Source organism: Balaenoptera physalus (genome assembly GCF_965194825.1).
Source record: "Balaenoptera physalus genome assembly, chromosome: 6".
NCBI classification, from domain to species: domain Eukaryota; kingdom Metazoa; phylum Chordata; class Mammalia; order Artiodactyla; family Balaenopteridae; genus Balaenoptera; species Balaenoptera physalus.
The window spans coordinates 71,299,818-71,323,711 of record NC_138885.1 but is presented as its reverse complement, the minus strand read 5'-3'; the positions used below and the strand labels follow the sequence as shown (position 1 = coordinate 71,323,711).

Below are 23,894 nucleotides of genomic sequence, written 5' to 3'. Positions count from 1 at the left end.
AATAAATAAATAAAATAAATAAATTTACAAATAAATAATAAATTTAAAAAATTAAAAAAAAAAAAAAAGAGTATTAGTTGTACAGCAAGGTCCAAGCAGGCAGCTGCACGGAGGAGTAATGGGAAGTGGACTACTGTTGGTGCCCTACCCAGATCCCTGTACTAGGCCAGTGGACCCACGCCCCAGCTGCTGTGAGCACTGTGAACTGCTAAGGCTACAGCTTCCTTCTTCCACCAGGAATTGCTGTTTGGCCAAGCTGGGGCCTTCACACCTGGGAAATTATGCTGTAGCATGACCCTCCCCCATAGCTCTCAAGGACTGAAGGACACAAGGGTACAAACAGCTGAGGGAATGAAAAGTCCTTCTTGCCTCAGGGTGAGTCCAACTCTGTGACGTAACTTACGCTCCAGAGCTCACCATGGGATCAGGCTGAGGGTGGATCCAGCTGGAACCCCCTCTTGCTTAGCACCGACACCTGTCCTAACCTCTTCGCTCACCCCTTTCCTCCTAAGGGCTCTTCTTCAATAAATCACAGGCACCCTAAGCTCAGTCTCAGGTTGTCCTAGGGAATCTGACATAAAGGAAGAATGTGAAATAAAGTAACGAGTGTGGTAAGTACAGAGACGGGCTACACAAGACAGCCTGGGGCTGAGGGAGACAATGAGCAGCGCTTGAGAAAGGGTTCCTGTGGGCCTAATCTAAAAGAAGTTGGAGTTTATTTAAATGAAGAAAGGGGAAGGGAGCAGGACAGCATCCTTGCAGGCCTGGTGGAAGAAAGAGATGCCCAACAGTGGAAGAGAGAAAGAGCAGGGCCGGAGGGAACTGCATGCAGGTGGCTGCAGCTGGAGTGTGAAGTGAAATGCCCAAGAAGCTGGAGATGCAGCTGGTGGGCCAGGAGTGGCCAGAGCAAGTCATGTGTGTGTGTCGCTCCCTACTTGTTTTAATACCAGCACCTCTCCTTTCCATTTCTGTGTCTCATTCTCCAAGTCTTCCTTCCTCTGCTTCCACTGCTCTAAATGTCACTTACTTCCCAGCTATCTGACTCTGGACAACTTACTTATACGTACCCCAAGTCTCAGTTTCCTTATCAACAAAATGAGAATGATATCGGTACTCACTTCATCGAGTTGGGGACTGACTGAGAGGATGCGTGTACTAATCCAGTGCCTGGCTCAAAGTGGGTGCTCAGTCAATGTTAGCTGCCTTCTCCATCGCCCCTAAATCAATATTTATTCTCTCTGTCCTTTAGCTGTGTATAAGAGAGGACTGAGGTTTCAAAGAGATTAGTCGTCATATTTACCAAGTAGACATTCTCTGTTTGCCATTCAAATAGAAATAAGATCATTTTTCATTTTTAAGTTTTTGTTAAATAGTTTAATAACTCCCCCTTTTTTAGTTTAGCAGTCTACTCCTGTCTGACGGAATAAACTTTATAGCTTGTAATGCCATCAAAGTGTAAAGAGGTACAAATGTCTGTATTCTACAATATAGTAGTGTAGTAGAGCGTTCTTTTCCTAAAGGATTCTGTTTAATATAGGAAAAGCAATGTGGATGGATCACTTACACATACTTAGAAGTTAACCTTTTGGGGAGATTAAAGTGTTGTTTTTATATTTGGATTCAAAATCCCCATGTGTTCTATTTTCTGAGGTTCTCAGTAGGAGAGCCAACCCACTGAAAATCTCAGGGAATCGAGCACGGGGTGGGGGTGAGTAGGATGGTGTCTCCTTGACATTTCTTTGCGATTTTTGCATTTTAGACATAAATGAATTTAGATTTCTCCTAGTCCGAGGAAGAGAAAGCTGAAGGGGAGGGGACGCTGGCTTCCATGAAACAGAAAAGGTCTTCATTAGTAGTCTGCAGGGTTCTCCTCAGAGCTCACTGCTAGGAAGGCCAGATGTGAGAAGGGGACTGGACCTCTGAAGGTACAACAGCCCCTCTGGGTAGGGACTGTTTTACTCTGCAGGCGGGGTAGAGCTTAAACAAGTCTAAGTTTGAATCCCTGCTCTGCTACTTAGCAGCTTTTTTGACTTTGGGCAAGTTACTAACTCTCGGTTTCCATATTTGTAAAATGTAATAAAAACCTACACTGCATGGAACTGCTCATAAGGATTATAGTAAATGGGATCACGTAGCTAAGCACTTAGTATAGCATCTGGTGCGCAGTGCATGGGCAACAATTGTACCTGTTGTTGTTGTTGTTACTGCTGGACCCAGTGATTTTTTTCTATAGCCTTGATATAGAAATATTCGCTCATCTTACCAACAGGGAATGACAAGAGTTTCTCTTGCCCTTTTCCCTTAAAATAAAGAGAATTCTGGACGTTTCTATGTAACCCTGCACATCCCAGCAAATACACTTTCATCTCTTTCCTCCTTACGCAGGGCAAAGAAACCCTACATACTGGAGATGGAAAGAAGTGAAAGAGCAGCTCTACAATGGGCGGCACAGCTACCTTAGGGGAGTCAGGTGTAAGAGGTATTGTTCAACTGGCCACAGGCCAGGCATCCTACCATCTGAGAAAGCAACACATTCTGTCACTGACCTTGGAGAGGGGGACCGGCTCCGGTTCCAGCAGCTGCCGACTTACAGAGGGTTCAGTGCTAGAGGAAGAAGTCCTCTCCAGTATGTGGATACTCTGAAAATACATGGAAATACAGCCTAGGGTTAGAGAACCCATTTCTCATGTGGATGGACATGGGGGTGAGATCACACAGATCACAGTAAGAACAGTGAGCTATGTTAAAAATCGCAAGTTCCTGAGGGGAACAAAGGTAGCAACAACTGTAGGAAAAATGCGAGGATAAGGATTTTGTTTTCTCCCCTTATGGATTTGCTGGTGAATTTCTGCTGCAACGCTGGTTTCAGGCTTAGAGAAAGAGTCAGAGAACACATATATTAAAAAAAAAAAAACATAGACTATGTCTCAACATTTTTATAACTATGAGAATAGTGGCACACCTAATACTTAGACAATTAGCCTTACATAGAAATATTTGCTCATCTCTCCAATGGCAGGAGACAAACAGAAAGGTCTACATCAAAAAGCCCAGAGCCTTAATACCATTTAGTCTCTAGAGTTTCTTATAATCCTTATAGGATAATTATATATTATAATATTATAATTATTATAATTATAATAATATGACAATTCTTAAATGCACAGAGAAGAAAACAATTCATCAGATATAATAAGCAGCAGATGTCTTTTACAAAGACTATAAACAGCATTCACAGATCAGTGAGATGACATTCCAACAGGAAAAGAGGCAAAGTACATGAACAGGCAACTTGTGCAGAACATTTGAAAAGATGTTCAACTTCAACCACAGACGTTTTCAAAGAAGTGAAAACCAAAATAATAATGATTTTTAAAAAACCCATTACATTCGAGAATAGATCAGCATTGGGGGAAAGGGAGTATAAATTGGGTACAGTCTTTCTAAAGAGGAATTTTGCAATTTTATTAAAAAGTCTCTGGAAAAAAAAGTACCTGCCGCACTGACCCACAGCTAAGTCTTTACCCTAAGGAAATAATCAGATTGGTATGGAAAGATATAGGAACAGATGTGCTTACTAAAGCATTATTTTATTATAGTAAAAAAAAAAACTAGGGCTTCCCTGGTGGCGCAGTGGTTAAGAATCTGCCTGCCGGGGGCTTCCCTGGTGGCGCAGTGGTTAAGAATCTGCCTGCAAATGCAGGGGACATGGGTTTGAGCCCTGGTCTGGGAAGATCCCACATGCCACGGAGCAACTAAGCCCGTGAGCCACAACTACTGAGCCTGCGCGTCTGGAGCCTGTGCTCCGCAACAAGAGGGGCCGCGACAGTGAGAGGCCCGCGCACCGCGATGAAGAGTGGCCCCCACTCGCCACAGCTGGAGAAAGCCCTCGCACAGAAACGAAGACCCAACACAGCCAAATAAATAAATAAATAAATTAAAAAAAAAAAAAAAAAAGAATCTGCCTGCCAAGGCAGGGGACATGGGTTCGAGCTCTGGTCCGGGAAGATCCCACATGCCGCAGAGCAACTAAGCCCGTGCGCCACAACTACTGAGCCTGCACTCTAGAGCCCGTGAGCCACAACTAGTGAGCCTGCGTGCCACAACTACTGAAGCCCACGCGCCTAGAGCCCGTGCTCTGCAACAAGAGAAGCCACCGCAGTGAGAAGCCCGCGCACCGCAACGAAGAGTAGCCCCCGCTCACCGCAACTAGAGAAAGCCCGCGTGCAGCAACAAAGACCCAATGCAGCCAAAAATAAATAAATAAAATTTTTTTAAAAAATCTAATACATATGAGAATAGTACAGACTTATAAGGATATAACATGCAGTGAATCAAAGTGACAACACGAATTTCTGTTTATTGGTATGGAAAAAATAGCCATGATGTTCTGTCAACTAAAAAATCAGGCTATAAGGAGTATGTAGAATATGATGATGTTAAACATATAATCAAAATATATTCCAGAATGTTAACAGTAGCTGTATAGAGGTGGTGGGATTATAGATGATTTTTAATTTTTTCTTAATTTTTTTCTAATTTTTTAGTGCAAAAAATATACATTACTTTATATTTGGAAAAAATTAAGCACTTTATATGAAGGGATAAATCTGAAAGACATTAAAGGAATAATTCAATGGAGTTAATATTTAGATATAGGCTGAAAATGTAATGTAACATTTTTACTCTAGTTATAACATTTCATTGTTTCAATAGACAAAGTTGGATTTTATTTACTTATTAAGGTCTCTATTTTTAATATCTCACTGGAAAACTATCAGATTAATGTTTGTTTTTTTCATAAAGAAAATTACACTTTGACCTGAGCCAAATTATTCTAATTTCTTTAGGTTTTCAAGCTTTTGGTTATTTCTGTTACCTTGAAAACAAGAAGTCTGATCGTAAATTTTTAAAATCCTACCTGAATGCTTTTTTAAGTCATTTATTAGAAAGAGAATAACTGAAGTGAAAGATTTAGGAATTGCTCCTATTTCTCCAACTTGTGAGGAAGCAGAAGAAATAAGAACAGATATTTTGGGGCCAAATACAAAGTTGGGCAGGGATTAGCGAGAATTCCTAATCTGACAACTGAAGTGTCCAAGGACAATTTAAGCATTAAATGGGACTCTGCTCTTTCCATTCCCAGGTTCACTTGAATTAGCAGGGAAAAATGATACAAGGGACTGAGTATCAACATACTCAGCGCCAGCGCCTTTTGTGGGAGAGTCAGAAGCAAAGGCATACTACAGAGAGAAAAACAGGGAGTGTGTGTTCAGATTTTTAACAGACAATGGGACCCCTATCATTTGAATGTTGGTGCATTTAATGTTGTCTCAGAGGTCTCTGAGACTGTCCTCAATTCTTTTCTTTTTAAAAATATTTATTTTATGTATTTATTTGGCTCTGTTGGGTCCTAGTTGAGGCACACGGGAACTTTGTTGCGGCATGTGGGATCCTTCATTGTGGCGTGTGGGCTCCAGAGCTCACGGGCTCAGTAGTTGCGGCGCACAGGCTTAGTTGCCCCGTGGCATGTGGGATCTTAGTTCCCCAACCAGGGATCGAACCCTAGTCCCCTGCATTGGAAGGCGGATTCCTAACCACTGGACCACCAGGCAAGTCCCCTGTCCTCAATTCTTTTCATTCTTTTTTATTCTGCTCCACGGCAGTTATTTCCACCATTCTATCTTCCAGCTCATTTATCCGTTCTTCTGCCTCAGTTATTCTGCTACTGATTCCTTCTAGTGTATTTTTAATTTCAGTTATTGTGTTGTTCATCACTGTTTGTTTGTTCTTTAGTTCTTCTAGATCCTTGTTAAATGTTTCTTGTATTTTCTCCATTCTATTTCCGAGATTTTGGATCATCTTTACTATTATTACTCTGAATGATGTGGTACATATATACAATGGAATATTACTCAGCCATAAAAAGGGACAAAATTGGGTCATTTGTAGAAATGTGGATGGACCTCGAGACTGTCATACAGAGTGAAGGAAGTCAGAAAGAGAAAAACAAATATCATATATTAACACATCTATGTGGAATCTGAAAAAATTGGTATAGATGATCTTATTTACAAAGCAGAAACAGAGACACAGACATACAGAACAAACGTATGGATACCAAGGGGGAAAGGAGGGGGTGGGATGAATTGGGAGATTGGGATTGACATACATACACTACTGATACTATGTATAAAATACATAACTAATAAGAACCTACTGTATAGCACAGGGAACTCTACTCAGTGCTCTGTGGTGACCTAAATGGGAAGGAAATCCAAAAAAGATGGGATATATGTATACATGTAGCTGATTCACTTTGCTGTACAGTAGAAACTAACACAACATTGTAAAGCAATTATACTCCAATAAAAAAAAAAAAAGACAATGGGAACAAATGACCTGGGACTTGCATTATTTACTTGTTCATGTTAATATTCTGTATGGGATCCTATTTAAAACATAGCAGCTGAATATGAAATTTAGATTTATTCTGAGACCATATAATTAGGAACTAAAATGAGAATTGTTGTTGAAGCAAAAATTGTATTACCTTCTAGGATGTAATCATCTCCCCTCACACCCCTTCATTTTTTTGTGTGTGTTTAAAAATGACAAAAGTAATATATGCTCATTATAAAAAATTCAACTACAGCATAGAAATATATAAAAGAAGTCAAAGTTCCCACCCCACTGTTACTCACTCTCCCCACCCCTCTAGCTTCTGCAGCAGTGCTTCTCAAAAGGTTGTCCATGAACCCTGGAGGTCCCCAGGGCCCTTTCAGGGCATGTGCAAGGTGAAAATTGTTTTTATAACAATACCAAGATGTTATTTGCCTTTTTTACTCTCATTCTCTCACTAATGTATAGTGGAGTTTTTCAGACGATACATAACATAAGGATCCTTCTCTATCTTCACACTTGCAGATGGCTAGGCAATAAAATACACATAACATTGCCTCCGGCTTCCCCCTCCCCCCAGCAAATAAACATGGTAAGAAATGCAAAACTTGGAAAGAAACTTGACCTTAGCAACTATGTAGGCAAGAAATAAAGGATTTACTCAGGAACTTAGCCAGGTGAAAGAAAGTAAATCGCCTAATTTACAAATCAAGCCACAGAAACAGAAATCAATTTAGGATATTTAAAGTGTGATAAAAAAATGAGTTTTGTCTCTATATAGAGACCTGGGGATACTTAAAATGTTGCTGGGATTTTGTGGGTCAGAAGGGTTAGTGACCAAACAAACCAGGACAGCATCTGTAAAATACCTACTGCAGTACCTGTCACAAGAAACACAATATTAGTCTTTTCTCCACCCGATTTTACAAAAGTTCATATTAGGGAAGAAAAGTAAGAGGTTCATTCATTTCAAACATTTATAATATAGTACACGTGCAAACTGAATGAACAACCCAAACCCCAAGTTTTGTTGATTTTCCAAGGAACAGAGAATCATAAAAATGTTTACTAAGATACAGTAAGTACATGAATATTTTTATTACCACAAACATATGTATATATTTTACTGAAAAAGTAAAGCATGATTTATAAAACTACCAGCTGATACCTATTATTATAAATGTAACTAGCTTCAAAAAATAAGCTATTTCATTTAATTTTCATAACGATAAGAAGCCAAAAGCTCTTATACAAACTTGTGCAGTATATTGTATATTTGTATATTATTTGAACCTATCTATCCAATAATAAAAAATTAATCCACTGCCTTAAGAATTGGCTTCAAACTCATGGTTTTTAAATAAAAGCCAAAAGTATATCCCTGAAGTTTTGTAATTACACACACAACCACTCATTATTTTTACTGAAATATCTAAGTACTTGAATGCTACGTTTTTAATACTGCAGGTATGAAGAAGACAGTTTTCAAATCTGTCATACTCAGTCTTGGATTCTAGCTCAACTGGATGCTCCATGAAGGTAAGAACCAGCTCACCTTCACCTTGATATCCCACTCCCTTTACCCCTAGCAAAAGGCCCTGCGTACCGCAGCCAGTCAATTTCTAGAAGTTTTCAGTGCTCTCTGATTAATTTGTAGAGAACAGTCCCTCAGCAATCATTAACACAAGATCAGGTATAAAACTGCCTTCTAGCTTCATCTTGGAAATATCAAAATCACAGCTCCAATAGAATAGAACTTCTGAAAACATTTTAAAATAAGGACTTTTAAAATAGAAACATCTGGTGAATTAATCACAGAGCTCTTGTTTATTAGATTTAAAGCTGTGACTGGTCAATGGAGAACACCAAAAAATGTAATGTGGCAACATCTTCAGTAACAAATTAAATCTTCATAACATTTCCTTTAATATCAAAATTTGTGCTGTACTTCTTTGGACTTTTGTTCACAAGCTGGCTATTTTCATATTCTTTCACGGTGACTTGGAAACACATGCCACGTACCTTCAAGGTGTTATACATATTATATAAGCAGGTTAACTAAAGGGTTACATAAACCTGTTAATTATTCTTTTAAAATCAAGTTTTCTTTCAAATACTAAAACTACAACTTAATTTCCAGGTCAGTGTTTTTTCTTTAAGACTTTTTTTTTTTTCCCTTGAGCAGTTTTAACTCCACAACAAAACTGAGAGAAGGTACAGATGTTCCATATACCCTTTGCCCCCACCCATGCATAGCTCTCCCCCATTATCAACACCTCCGACCAGAGTGGTACCATTTGTGACAACTGATGAACTTAGGTTCATTCCAGATAAGTTTTTTAAGGAACTTAGAACACACAGAGAAGGTGGAAGTACTCACCCGTCCTTTGTTCTCCCTGCTCAGAGAGAACTGATGCATACTTAGCTTAAAACCGGGAGTCTAGCACACATATTTCACTGCAGCCCTTTAATTTGGTAAAAGATTGTTCCCCAGGTAGCATCCACTGATCTCAATACCTCCTCGGCAGCAAGCGGCAAGTCTGCCAACATGACTAAAGTCTGGTTTACCTGGTGTCAAAGATGTGGGTTAACAATGAGACATTTAACAATAGCTGAACAGTTTAGTTGCGACTCCCGCAGAGAGAAACATGACTCTCAAAATGAAAGTCCACAGAACTGCTGAATGGGTCTCTTGGTGTGTCCGGCCTGCCGTTTACTTTAATTTCGTTTTAAAGATGTAAAAGAATTGCTGGAAATATTTTAGGTTGTGGCTACCAACTTCTGTACAGACTCACTTTTCATACAAATTTAAGACAGTAATAAGGAGAACTGGACCATTACTCTCTGAATGTTAACTCCATTGAAATTGTTCGTCTCGTTACTTTATCTAAGCTATTTTTCTATTCATGAATTACATAAAATATTTTCAAAGAAAAATATCCAAAATGATTTATAAACTTCTAAAGTATTTTCTTATTCAAGCTTCTGGCTGTTAGGCTTGTCTCTCTTCTAGTTCTACCTAATTTTGACATAGCAACACTATTTCAGTGATACTAGTAACCTTCATAGTGTTGATGATGATGACAGTGGTGAGAGTTAATATTTAGTGCTTTCTATATCCCTGTCTCTATGCTTTCCATGGATTATTTCATTCTGTCTTCATAAAAAGCCTTTAACTAATTACTATTAAATTTATTTTATGGCTCACTGAACAGAGAAAGGCACAGTAAGGTTAATGACACAGAGTCAATAAGTATTGGAGTTGGAATGGAAATCAAGATTCTCCTCTGGACTCCAAGCTTTTAAATACTGCCCTCTACTAAAGTTAAAGCTAATGTTAGATGACAAAAAATTACAGCAATTTCAAGTAGTGTTTAACCTCAAGACTAACTGAACATATCTACCACAACCTTTCATGGAAACAGAGGGGCAGAAATGAGTAAAACAAACAAACAAAAAAGGCTACAGCACTCTTAAATATGGTACAACCTTGAGGTTTGTTTCCAAGTTTCAAAAACTAAGAGCAAGCCAGCTAGCTTTTACTTCAGGAATGCAGTGTCTGACGCAGAGAAAAGAACATGAGTTTTGCAGTCACACAGACAAGCATACCAACCCCATGCTGCTATTTACCACGTGCCTTGGGCAGATCATGAACCTTTCTCAGCCTCCATGTTTCCCATCTGTAAAATGGGGATGTTAATGTCCAGCTTGGAAAACATTGCAAGTCACTGAGTTGGCACCCAGTGTATGGACAGTGCTGCCTACATGCTGGCACACAGCAGGCATCCCATAAATGGTAGCTAACAGCTCAGTTACAAATGCTGTAAGAATAAATGTTCAGGAATATTGTGCATTCTTATTTCCACAGAAAGATGTGTTCAAACACCCTGCAGGTGTACCACACCTGAGTACCCTTTTGAAAGCAAAGAATCCATACCTGACATGGCCGTTATGTTACTTGGTCAATCTAGCAACCGTAGTCAGCACCACGTCATGACCAGAGCATCGGAATTTACAGAGAAAGCTGACAAAGTGAGTAGAGACAGATGCCCTAGATACCTGCCAGTGGAAAGCAACAGCAGCGGATGGCAATGCACATTCTGCATCCCTCTGAATGCCTACAGCAAAAGTGGTGCACGGACTTGCCTGCTGCCTTCTTAATAATGTCCTTCAAGGAATTACTTTTATTATTTTTGGAATAGCATAAAATATTAAAATCACCGAAGCCAGAAAGCCATGACTGAAGAAGTAGTAATTCTACTACTTTCTCTATAGTAACAGTTATCTTACTCTCACTGAAAGATGGCAGAATTGCATTAATAATAAATCTCCATATAAGCACCACTAAAATGAATGAAAGTAGAAAATTTTAGAAATAGTGGCTGGGAAAATTCCACACAGCGCACCTGGGAAACCCTGAAGGGAGAACCAGCAGTCATCAAATTCTCCACTCTTCCTGCATCTGCACAGAAACACGAAACTCGTTAAGAACCAACAACTATGACCCCACAGTGAAGTGGTCTGTTGCTGGAAACCCTGTATTGTAAGAAATACAGTCAGGACCCATCAAGTGGTCCATTTATAGCCAAGAGTAGTTCAGCAATCCTGACTATGAAGTGGTAAAAGGCATATGAATAAACAGCTCTTTAATTCCCATGATTGCCTTTCACAACACTAGAACCAGAACTTACCTGTGGGCTTGCTCCTTACCTTTACTCACAAATGTGCAACAAAACTACTGAAAACCCCAGCAAATATGATCATACTTCATTACAGCGATTATAACTGAATGGCAAATAAAAGGGACAAACACTAAAAGCCACTTCAAGAGCAAAGGCTCTGGAACATGTAGAGTTAATAGAAAAGGCAGAAGAACAGTTCTGTATGGCTCGAAAAGGACACTAAAGTCAAGTTAATTTGTAATTTTCCACAAGGCTATTAAAATGACCCAGAACAGACAAAGGTTTTCAGTGTGATAATCATTCCCATGATTTTGCTAATAATACAAGCAAAAAAAAAAATCATATATAACATTTATGTATGTATATTTGAGGCAGAGTTGGTTTGTTTTGATTACACCTGTAAACTCAGAGCAGATATATCTATGATTTGCCTATATGTACCCATAAATATTTGCTGAATGAAAGAATGAACAAATATTTGCTATCAGATACATAGTGTCTAAGTTCCCACTTTCTGGACAACATGTTTAAATTACTATGAGATAAATATAGATAGTTAAGAGGGCAAAGGGCGGCCCCGGTTCTACCTCAGCACCTCAAAAATGGTTTTAAAAATTTGCTCTAACTTTCCCATCTGGCATATCCTTCATGTTCATTTAATTTTAAATCTTATACTTATGGAATTAAGGCTTACAATTTTATTATTAAAATAATGACACTTAAACTGTACTTACTATATCTAAATACTGTTTTAGAGCTACATACATATGCACATTAACTCATAAAATATGACCTTTAAAAATATACATTTTTGACTACAGAAGCAATACATATCCACTGCAGAGATTTGAGGGGAGGGAACAGAAAAGAAAAAAAGAAATTTTTCTTTTTCACCCACCACCACCCACCACCAGCAATAAACCACCCACCACCCACCACCAGCAATAAAACCACCCACCACCAGCAACAATAAACTCCACCCACCACCAGCAATAAACTCTTCCAATATCTTGGTATATTTGCTTTCAGCTTTTTTAATGCATATATACTCTCAATTCTTAAAAACAAAATTGGAATTACACTATATTTTCAATTTAATAGCTGGGTATTTTTCATTTAATAATATATAATTTTCCCACAGCTTTAAATATTCTTCTAAAGCATTTTTAACAGCTATGCAATATTCCACTGTACGGCTATGAGATAGGTTATTATAGGTTATTAAATTAACTTCTTGTTGAATATTAGGTTTTTTCTAATTTTTTAATACAATAAACATACTTTAACAAACATCTCTGCACAGAAATCTTTACATGTATCTTTGGTTGTTTCCTTAGAACGCATTTCTTAGAAGCTGAGTTACCAGGTCCTACGGTATGACTTTTTAAAAGACTTTAGATACACACTGCAGAGTTTCCCTCCAGAAAAGTGGAATGAATTAACATGCCTAGCAGTAGTGCATGAGAATGCCCATCTCCCTGAAACCTCACCAACACTGGCTATTGCCATTATTACAAAATCTGCCCTTAATTAGGATTTGAGGTCAAGAAGTCTGGCACTTTAAAGTATACAACATGCATGGGTCTTTCCTTTACTTTTACTTTTGTGACAGTATTTTAATGACAGCCTAGGAGAGTTTCCGTGGATGCTAGTCAGAGGGATATTAAAATTTTCTATTTGTCCAAGTCGAAAATCAAATAAAGCAGTTTTGTAAACTTATGGTCCTTTGGGATGATGTTTTTATAGTCCTAATGAAACACCTGAAAATGCACTCTGTAAGAGCAGTGATGTCCAACCCTGGGTGAATAACAGTCTCCTGCGGAAGCTTCTGTATACAACAGATTCCCAGACCTCGTCAACGACCTACGAATGAGACCCTCTGGGGTTCACAACCTTGCTGTTATAAACATGCTGACCCAAACCAGCCAGCTCAAGGTAATAAGATAACTTCTTAAGAGAGAAACTAAGGCAGGCCAAGAGAGCCAAAGTGTTCTGGCAAACATACCAGGGCAAGCAGCGAACAGATTCTTTCTCAGATAATGTTGAGTTCTAAATCACTTGTGGGTAATGAGCGTCTGAGGGCCAGGTGGCAAATTTCCTTCCAGTGGTCTCAATTTCAGCACATTTGACATGTACTGAACACATACTGTAAACACGGGGCAGAAGTGGCAGCGATATCCAAATGGTGGGGAGAGCAAGAAATGTGTGGGGCTGCTCATTTTGTTTCATAGAAAAGGCTAATTGCAGTTTTCAGTAAACAAATAAATGATCAGAATTTCTCATTCCCAAAGCAATACATGTAGTGAAAGTACAGAAAATGTAAAATTCAGGAAAGAACATAAAATTCACCTTTGATACCAGTACTTCACAATAATTATTAACATTTACGTCTAGGTACCTTCTGGTCTATTGTTTCCCAGGCCAATGAGGATGTGAAAAATCACTGTTATTGCTGAGGGAAAAAAAAAAAATGAGGAGGCAATACATAACTCAAAAATAATTGACAAATGCTGCCTTACGAAGTTCACTTAGACAAGTACAGAAGGCCTTTCCCCTAGACATTCCAGCTTGTCAAGCCCTACCACAGAGCAAATAGTGAAGTGGTCAAGAAAAGGGGTCCAGAATCGGGTTTCCAGGGAGCAAACCCTGTCTTAGCTGTTCATTAGCTGTGGCCAAGATATTTCACCATTTTATGCCAGAGTTTAGTTTTCTGAAAAAGGTGATGGTAGTTCAACCTTTCACCGTGAGAACTCATGAGATGTCATCTGTTGCTGGTGTTGCTCTATTATTCATGAACTTTTCCTAACATTTAGACTTTTCAGGACACCCAATTGACAAAATGTACCTAAGTCACAAAAGTTGGTCATAGTGTGAGTTTCTGCAAGCGGATATTATTTTCCTATCGACACTGGTCCTAAGTCCTAAAAGTTAGGTTCCTTGGGATGAGTGGAATCCCCAAAAGCCTAAATTGGAAGCCAGTCAGGAATTTAAACATACCTAGCACCAAGGGCTTTATTTACCAGCATCACTATGGTGAGGGCACTGCAGATTTTCATGTTAGGTTAGTATTTCTCTCTGAACTGAGAGCTGGGTCCCAGGGTCATCCGGCAAATCCCTGGATCCACTGAATTCTACAATTTTTCTATTTAGATACTGGCAGATTTCAAATTATACTCCTCTTCACTGATAAGACTGAAGATGATTTAAATTGGAGGTTAGGTATAAATCAAGAATGCTTGAATTCTTCTCTCCGGAAACGAGAAAATTTTTGTTTGAGGATCATTATATTTTTCACAACCCAAAGATGGAAATAGGTTTCATATTCAGAAAATAAAGATACTGTATTTCAAAGTGGTAATTTGGTTATTTCTTTTAGCAAAGCTATTTGAAGAAGATGCTTCAGAGGTTCAATTGCAAGAAAAATATTCCAAGTCAGTTCACATATATGCTGGGGATATTTTTATATCTGTTTGTCCAAGAAGAAAACTTGTTATGAAAACCCTGTACATAAAGTATAGTCACTGATGAGGAACATTTTTACTTTCTGGTTTTCTAGATACTTTCTTCACTAATAATGAACACTGCAAAAATAGCAGATGTTGCTGATATCAGAACTGGGTGGTGATATGGTGGTAAACCAGCCCATGGTTACATGAGTCTCACTGAATCACTGCTTGGGACAGCCTTCACATGTTACCAGCCTTCACATGTTACCAGTCAGGACATTAACTGAATGAGCCACGGTTGGTTTTGTTAATTATTGTTGACTATGTATAGGAAACATTTTTAGATACCCATGTAATTGTAATCTTCTATTAGTTGTAATGATTGACCATAATACTGAATATATATTTTATTAACAACTGGAAAGAAGATTAACTACCAGCTTCTTATGACTGATTAATAATATCATTTTTTCCTTAAAAAGTTCTTTATTTTATGATCTCTGAGCTCCTGTAAACTTTAAATCATTATAAGGAATAGCTGGTATTTTTTTTTCTTTGATTTTTCATTAAACAAAAAGATTGAGTCACTTGAGAATTTACAATGTCTAACCCGGTAGAGCTATAACAATTCACTCTAGTAATGGACACTATCACCTGGTAATTATGTGTTCCAAATCCCAAGTTCTTAGAGCAATAGTATCTGATTTTCTGAAATGACTTGATAGTGACACAAATAAAAATAATCGTGACACAAATAAAAATAATCACTGGTTCTAAGCAGGGGCCTTACTTTAAAAAATGTAGATCCTTGGCCTGATCCCAAACTACTGAAACTGTCTCTACAGGGTGGTCCCAGTCTTGTATATTATAAAAAATTCTCTAAAATATGTAATCATAAGGGTAATTATCAAAACAAACAAACAAAATCCAGTCAGCGGGCCATAAACTTAGCCAATTACATAACATTACTGTAAAATAAGCACTATGAGAGACTGGAAACAACAACTCTTGTTTTAAAATAGAGTTATCTCCCACCCCACCAATATTTTTAACATCTGTGCAGAATGCTCCCGATGCTTTGCTTCTGTTTGATATCACCGCCTTCATAAGCCTCAAGCCATTTATTCTACCATACAATCACTGTCAGCAGCAAGCAGGAGGGTCTGTGCTCTCCTGGGACCTTCTGCCACCTCTGGACCATCCCTCTTCTACTCTCAAAATCCACTGTTCTTGAGAGACTCAGAATTCCCAACTATACTACTTTCTCTCCTACTCATCATCTCCCAACTGCATGATTATTCCTTCACAGCTACCAAGGCCTCTGGAACCTGGTTCACAATCTTCCTCTCCATGCCAACGCTTCATTCATTTGTTCGTTCAAATATATTCTGAGCCATATCATATGTCAGGAACTGTAGGAGGTGCTAGGGATACATTATTAACAAAATAAAGCCCTTGTTTCCAGGGAGTTTACACTGCAGTGATACGGAATAGAGGAAGGGGATACCAATAAAAACAGATAAATATGTAACATGTCAGGTGGTGGTTATTGCTCTGAAGACAAATAAAAGCAGGTAAGTGGACAGTGAGTGATGTGGATACACAGGGGAGAGCAGGGGAAGGCTACCCAAAAAGGGTACCTTTGAAGAATGATTCAAGTGTGCGAGCACATATGCGGATACTTGGAAGAAAAGCGAGCTGGTCTGAGGGGGGCCAAAAATGCAAACGCCCTGAGGTGGCAGCCTGCTTGGCACATCGAAGGAAAACGCTGGGGAGAACTAAGTGAAGTGGAACGTGGTAGGAGATGGGACCAGAGAGCTATATGCGGATCCAGATTATGAATAACATTGTAGACAACGGTCAGCAATTCAAGTATTTCAGGAGAGATGGGAAACCTTGGAGCAGGTGAGAGGCTTGGAGACCTTGGAGCAGGTGAGAGGCTTGATCTGACTTAGGTTTTAAAGGGATCACTCTAACTACTTTGTAAAAAATGACCTGTATGTTGGTCAAAGGTAGAAGCACAGAGAGCAGTTAGAAGACTATGGCCATAGTTTGGGTGAGAAATAAGGTGGCTCAGACCAGGGTGGAGGGGGAGGAGGAGGGAAGCAGAGGTCAGATTCCAGGGACATCCTGAAGGCAGAACCAACAGGATTTGCTGAGGGCCTGGAAGTGGGGTGTGAGGAAAAGAGAGGAGCCCAGGATGGCTCCTGGTAAGGTTTTTGGCCTCACCAAATGAAAGGACAGAGTTGCTGTTTATTGAGATAAGGGGGACTGGGAAGGAGTAGATGTGAGAGTGAAATTAAGAGTTCAGTTTTGGACATGTTAAAGTTTTGTTGTTGTTGTTGTTTGTTTGTTATTTTTGGCCACGCTGGGTCTTCATTGCTGCGCACGGGCTTTCTCTAGTTGCAGTGAGCAGGGGGCTACTCTTTGTTGAGGTGCACGGGCTTCTCATTGCGGTGGCTTCTCTTGTTGTGGAGCATGGGCTCTAGGCACGCGTGCTCTAGTTGCAGCACGCGGGCTCAGTAGTTGCGGCACGCAGGCCCTAGAGCGCGCGGGCTTCAGTAGTCGTGGCGTATGGGCTTAGTTGCTCCGCGGCATGTGGGATCTTCCTGGACCAGGGATCGAACCCGGGTCCCCTGCATTGGCAGGCGGATTCTTAACCACTGCGCCACCAGGGAAGTCTGGACATGTTAAGTTTGAGATGCCTTCTTAACATCCAGGTGGAGCTCACCCTTGGTCACTTAAGTATTATTGTGGCTGACTTCCCGACACCCCGGATCAGGGTTCGTCAATTCAAATGCTTTCAAGGGCCAGGCAGGAAGCATGAAGTATTGAAATACAATAAGGAGAAGTAGAGACTGTGGCTGATGAGAAAGTAAATGCCCCATCTAAAGGGGAAGCTGCTCCTGAGCCCAGTCTAGTTGCCATTTGGAATCTGGGCCCCGTGTTCCTTTACCTTCCCATTTTGAAATAGAAAGAAGAATCTGGATTTTCAACAACCAAACCTTAGGGAAATAAAAAAGTTCCATGATCTATCAAATTCAAGAAGTGCTCAGTTAAATCAAGTTCTGACTGCAGGATTTATCGGTGTCCTTAATTTATTAATTTAAAAAATTGCAAAAAAAGATTGTGTTCAGCATTTCTCCAATTTACTTGACAGTAGACCCTCTTTTCATGCAGCATCTCAAGGGACAAGCGTTCCTTGGCACATACTTTGGGAAATGCTGGTTTATGCAAAAGTCCTAGATATCTAATCAACCTATTTCCTCTTTGAAAATTGTAAGGAGTATATACCTTGCAGTTTAAGAGTCACAGTTGATCACACGCACACACACACACATACACAGCCAATTTTGTTAGATGTTCTAACATCTAATACCAGACTTGAATAAAGTGTAAATGGAGCGATTACTAAAGTCTTCCAACTTGTTAAATACTAAGTGGGGCCTTGACTCTCTTCTTGGTGAAAAAACACTTAGTGAAATCACAGGGGCACAGAATCACTTCATTTCCCATCTCCTCTCCCTCCTTCACCTGTTGGGCTACATAATTTAGTGACAGGAAGGGCTGCCAATTACTACTATGCACTTGACAGATGTTCTTTGTTTTACTTATCTATGAGGAAGGAAGAAGGGAGAGGACAAGTAAATCTGGAATGTAAAATCTGTAATAAAAAGACAAGACTAATACTGTTGCAGGTCTTTAAAAATAGCCTCTAGGATACATTAAAATATTTGAGGTGCAAGGCTTGTCTCTGAAGAATTAGAGTGCGTAGTCTGTTTAAAAGAGCTCACAATACAGTTGAGGAAATCAGTACATAAAAATATAATGAATGTCAAATATTGTCAAGAAGTTCTATAAAGTTCAGAGAAGGGAAAGTTCAACGTGGGTTTGAGTGGCCAGTGAGAGTGTCACATGAGCTGGTCTTTGAAGCATAGGGAGGTATCAGGTTGAGAGGAGGGTGGTGGGAATTCTGTGCAGGAAAGACAAGGGCAGAGATGGAGATAAGGCAGTTTTGGGAACCATAAGCAGACAAGACTGTACAGGTTGGGAGGAAAACGGGACACTGAGGCTGGATCCGATCATGGTGATCTCTGGATACTAAGTAGAGAAATCTGGCCTTAATCATGTAGGTAACTGAAAGTCTTTGAAGGATTTTGAGCATGAATCTGCCAGATTCAGGAAATTGGATCTCAGGAGGCCATAAGGAGCCAGTGAGGCAAGAGCACTCTGCAGGATCCCAGGTTGAGGTGATGAGAGTCTGGGCTGGGGAGCCGACAGTGGGACTAGAAAGAAATTATGATATTATGAAGGAGGAAATAATCAATAGGACTTGTTAACCTATTGAATGTGGGAGAGGCAAAGAAGAAAGGAATGGCTTTGACCCTGGGTCCATGAGAGAATGATTACCCTGATAGCAAACTGGTTTATACATACTGATTTAAGGTGACAACAATACAACTAAGGAGAGATGCCCAATCAAGTAATCAGTGATCTAGGACTAGAACTTGGGAAGGACAGGCAAGAAAGGTGCAGTAAGGTACCACTGTATGGTACGTGCTGTGTGCTAGATCCTTTACCAATATGATCAACTTAGGAGAGAAATAGGGATGGACTTTGCAATTTGGCACTATCTACACAAATATCAGTCAAATCAGGAGAACTGTAACATTCAATGAAGACTACTTTATCACTTTCTCTATGTCCCTTCATTATGAAAACAGCCATCACACAAAAATAGATACATTAAAATACACTACATCATATTATAACCCAAGATCACTCAGAATTTCTGATTTCCGTAAGTTAATACTGGATTTTAAGAAGTGATGAGACAGGGAGAGAAAAGAACTGTAATTGTTCTTTATTCTTCTCTCCCTTGAGGGAGATTAACAGACACAAAAGAGGAGGCAGGAAGGAACCAGAGGAGAAAGTATCTGGGAGAGTTTCCACCTGCTGAGATAAACAAGAATGAAAGTAAACTCTCTCCTTAAAGAATAATAACCATTTGAACAGTGTCTCTTACTTTTCCAGAATTCATTATCAATTTGCGGACGTGCTCCTTTATTCCCATCATAAAACTTTCCATCCACAAGCCAGCCAGGAGTCACACATTCCACCTTTACACGTCCTCTGGCAGACCAGGGTCTCAGTTCCTCCCTGTTGTTTAGCAAAGTCACCCCAGAGCTCAGGTGCAACGGCAGCTCAACAATGCATGACAGATGTTTCTGCAGCAGTCAGCAGTCTTTTCCATTTGCCATAATTCTCCAGGGTGAACGGGGTCCATCCCTTCCTTCCCTCAGCAGCCAGAAAGGCCATGCTGCTTAAAATGTCTCTCAATTTAAATGCCCAGGGCAAGGGAAAAATGAAAAAGCCATAACGAGAAAGGACAGAGAGGCAAGTGAAGGGTAGAGTAGAACTGCAAACTTAGAAAGCATCTCAGCATGCAGTAGGAATTTAACATAAATGTGTTTTCATTCATGATACTCTTACTTTTTTTAAACTCTAAAAATGTAATGCAATAAACATTATAGCTGTGTGTAATCACAGATTTAGTTAATGGTGCAACTGCTTCTAATGAACAGAAGGTAGATGTCCTCTTTGAATTCTATAACAAAAACACCAATGTCAAAAACTCCCGAGGATAGAAATACCTGCTTTAGAATCTGTGAAAGATATACACACAAGGAAACCCTGATTCTTACAGATTCCCCTGCAATCTCTTGCTAGAAATAGGAGAGGGAGTTCTGACAGGGTTTGTAGACTGAGGGTTCCTTAAGGAACACCCCCAGAAATGCATTCCCACCATCTAAAAGAATGAATTTTCACGTGGAACTGGCTGTCTCAAGACCCAAGTCTGTACTATGGAATATCAGATAACTGATGTGTGTACTTCTAGAAACTAGGCAATATACTTTCAACATATGAAATGGGGGGAAAGAGAGTGGAACCTTCAAGATGGCGGAGGAGAAAGATGTGGAGATCACCTTCCTCCCCACAAATACATCAGAAATACATCTACATGTGGAACAACTCCTACAGAACACCTACTGAATGCTGGCAGAAGACCTCAGATCTCCCAAAAGGCAAGAAACTCCCCACGTACCAGGGTAGGGCAAAAGAAAAAAGAAAAAACAGAGACAAAAGAATAGGGATGGGACCTGCACCTCTGGGAGGGAGCTGTGAAGGAGGAAAAGTTTCTGCACGCTAGGAAGCCCCTTCACTGGTGGAGACCAGGGGTAGGTGGGGGGAAAGCTTCGGAGCCACGGAGGAGAGCGCAGTAACGGGTGTGGAGGGCAAAGCGGAGAGATTCCCGCACAGAGGATCATCATTCACCAGCCTGAGAGGCTTGTCTGCTCACCCGCCGGGGCGGGCGGGGGCTGGGAGCTGAGGCTCGGGCTTCGGAGGTCAGATCCCAGGGAGAGGACTGGGGTTGGCTGCGTGAACACAGCCTGAAGGGGTTAGTGCACCACAGCTAGCCGGGAGGGAGTCCAGGAAAAAGTCTGGACCTGCCTAAGAGACAAGAGGCCATTGTGTCGGGCTGCACGAGGAGAGGGGATTCCTTCCCTGTTTGCCCACAGAAGGCAGAGTGCCGCCTAAACGAGCTCCAGAGATGGGCGCAAGCTACGGCTATCAGCTCGGACACCAGAGACGGGCATGAAACACTAATGCTGCTGTTACAGCCACCAAGAAGCCTGTGTGCAAGCACAGGTCACTATCCACACCTCCCCTCCCAGGAGCCTGTGCAGCCCACCACTGCCAGGGTCCTGTGATCCAGGGACAACTTCCCCGGTAGAACACATGGCATGCCTCAGGCTGTTGCAACATCATGCTGGCCTCTGCCGCTGCAGGCTCGCCCCGCATTCCGTACCCCTCCCTTCCACCGGCCTGAATGAGCCAGAGGCCCTAATCAACTGCTACTTTAACCCCGTCCTGTCTGAGCGGGAACAGACGCCCTCAGGCGACCTACACACAGAGGCGGGACCAAATCCAAAGCTGAACCCCAGGAGCTATGCAAACAAAGCAGAGAAAGGGAAATCTCTCCCAGCAGCCTCAGGAGCAGCAGATTAAATCTCCACAGTCAACTTGATGTACCCTACATTTGTGGAATATCTGAACAGAGAACAAATCATCCCAAAATTGAGGCGGTGGACTTTGGGAGCAATTGTAGACTTGGGGTTTGCTATCTGTGACTGATTTTTTTCTGACTTTTACGTTTATCTTAGTATAGTTTTTAGCACTTGTTATCATTAGTGGATTTGTTTATTGGTTCGGTTGCTCTCTTCTTTTTTTAAATTATTTTTCAATTTTTTTATTTTAATAATTTTACTTTTTATTTATTTTTCTTTGTTTTTTTTCTCCCTTTTCTTCTGAGCTGTGTGGCTGACAGGGTCTTGATGCTCCAGTCTGGTGTCAAGCCTGAGCCTCTGAGGTGGGAAAGCCGAGTTCAGAACATTGGACCACCAGAGACCTCCCGGCCCCACATAATGTCAATTGGCGAGAGCTCTCCCACAGATCTCCATCTCAGCGCTAAGACCCAGCTCCACCCAGTAGCCAGCAAGCTCCAGTAATGGACGCCCCATGCCAAACAACTAGCAAGACAGGAATACAACCCCACCCATTAGCAGAGAGGCTGCCTAAAATCATACTAAGTTCACAGACACCCCAAAACACACCACCGGACGTGGCCCTGCACACCATAAAGACAAGATCCAGCCCCACGCACCAGAACACAGGCACCAGTCCCCTCCACTAGGAAGGCTACACAAGTCACTGAACCAACCTCACCCACTGGGGGCAGACACCAAAAACAATGGGAACTACAAGCCTGTAGCCTGCGAAAAGGAGACCCCAAACACAGTAAGTTAAACAAAATGAGAAGACAGAGAAATATGCAGCAGATGAAGGAGCAAGGTAAAAACCCACCAGACCAAACAAATGAAGAGGAAATAGGCAGTCTACCTGACAAAGAATTCACAGTAATGATAGTAAAGATGATCCAAAACCTTGGAAATAGAATGGAGAAAATACAAGGAACGTTTAACAAGGACCTAGAAGAACTAAAGAGCAAACAAACAATGATGAACAACACAATAAATGAAATTAAAAATTCTCTAGAAGGAATCAATAGCAGAATAACTGAGGCAGAAGAACGGATACGTGACCTGGAAGATGAAAGGGTGGAAATAACTACCGCAGAGCAGAATAAAGAAAAACGAATGAAAAGAATTGGGACAGTCTCAGAGAACTCTGGGAAAACATTAAATGTACCAACATTCGAATTATAGGGGTCCCAGAAGAATAAGAGAAAAAGAAAGGGACTGAGAAAATATTTGAAGAGATTATAGTTGAAAACTTCCCTAATATGGGAAAGGAAATAGTCAATCAAGTCCAGGAAGCACAGAGACTCCCGTACAGGATAAATCCAAAGAGAAACATGCCAAGACACATATAAATCAAACTATCAAAAGTTAAATACAAAGACAAAATATTAAAAGCAGCAAAGGAAAAGCAACAAATAACATACAAGGGAATCCCCATAAGGTTAACAGCTGATCTTTCAGCAGAAACTCTGCAAGCCAGAAGGGAGTGGCAGGACATATTGAAAGTGATGAAAGGGAAAAACCTACAACCAAGATTACTCTACCCAGCAAGGATCTCATTCAGATTTGAAAGAGAAATGAAAACCTTTACAGATAATCAAAAGCTAAGAGAATTCAGCACCACCAAACCAGCTTTACAACAAATGCTAAAGGAACTTCTCTAGGCAGGAAACTCAAGAGAAGGAAAAGACCTCCAAAAACAAACCCAAAACAATTAAGAAAATGGTAACAGGAACATACACATCGATAATTACCTTAAATGTAAATGGATTAAATGCTCCAACCAAAAGACACAGACTGGCTGAATGGATACAAAAACAAGACCCAGACATAAGCTGTCTACAAGAGACCCAATTCAGACCTAGGGACATATACAGACTGAAAGTGAGGGGATGGAAAAAGATATTTCGTGCAAATGGAAATCAAAAGAAAACTGGAGTAGCAATTCTCATATCAGACAAAGTAGACTTTAAAATAAAGACTATTACAAGAGACAAAGAAGGACACCACATAATGATCAAAGGACCAATCCAAGAAGAAGATATAACAATTGTAAATACTTACGCACCCAATATAGGAGCACCTCAATACATAAGGCAAATGCTAACAGCCATAAAAGGGGAAATTGACAGTAACATGATCACAGTAGGGAACTTTAACATCCCACTTTCACCAATGGACAGATCATCCAAAATGAAAATAAGGAAACACAAGCTTTAAATGACACATTAAACCAGATGGACTTAATTGATATGTATAGG

The 23,894-nt window shown here is 40.4% G+C and overlaps 1 protein-coding gene across 19 annotated transcripts in view; it reads right to left on the bottom strand.

The window, feature by feature from the left end:
* The window catches only part of OSBPL6 (oxysterol binding protein like 6), a 208,823-nt gene that overhangs the window by 65,087 nt on the left and 119,842 nt on the right, over positions 1 to 23,894 (bottom strand). For all 19 annotated transcript variants that reach the window (XR_014265133.1, XM_082466680.1, XM_082466694.1 and 16 more), the window contains one exon: positions 2,547 to 2,639. Coding sequence is in view for 18 of the 19 variants with exons in the window: in XM_082466680.1 (XP_082322806.1) it covers positions 2,547 to 2,639 (93 nt within the window). In the remaining variant the exon portion in view is untranslated. The remainder of the gene's footprint in view (positions 1 to 2,546; positions 2,640 to 23,894) is intronic.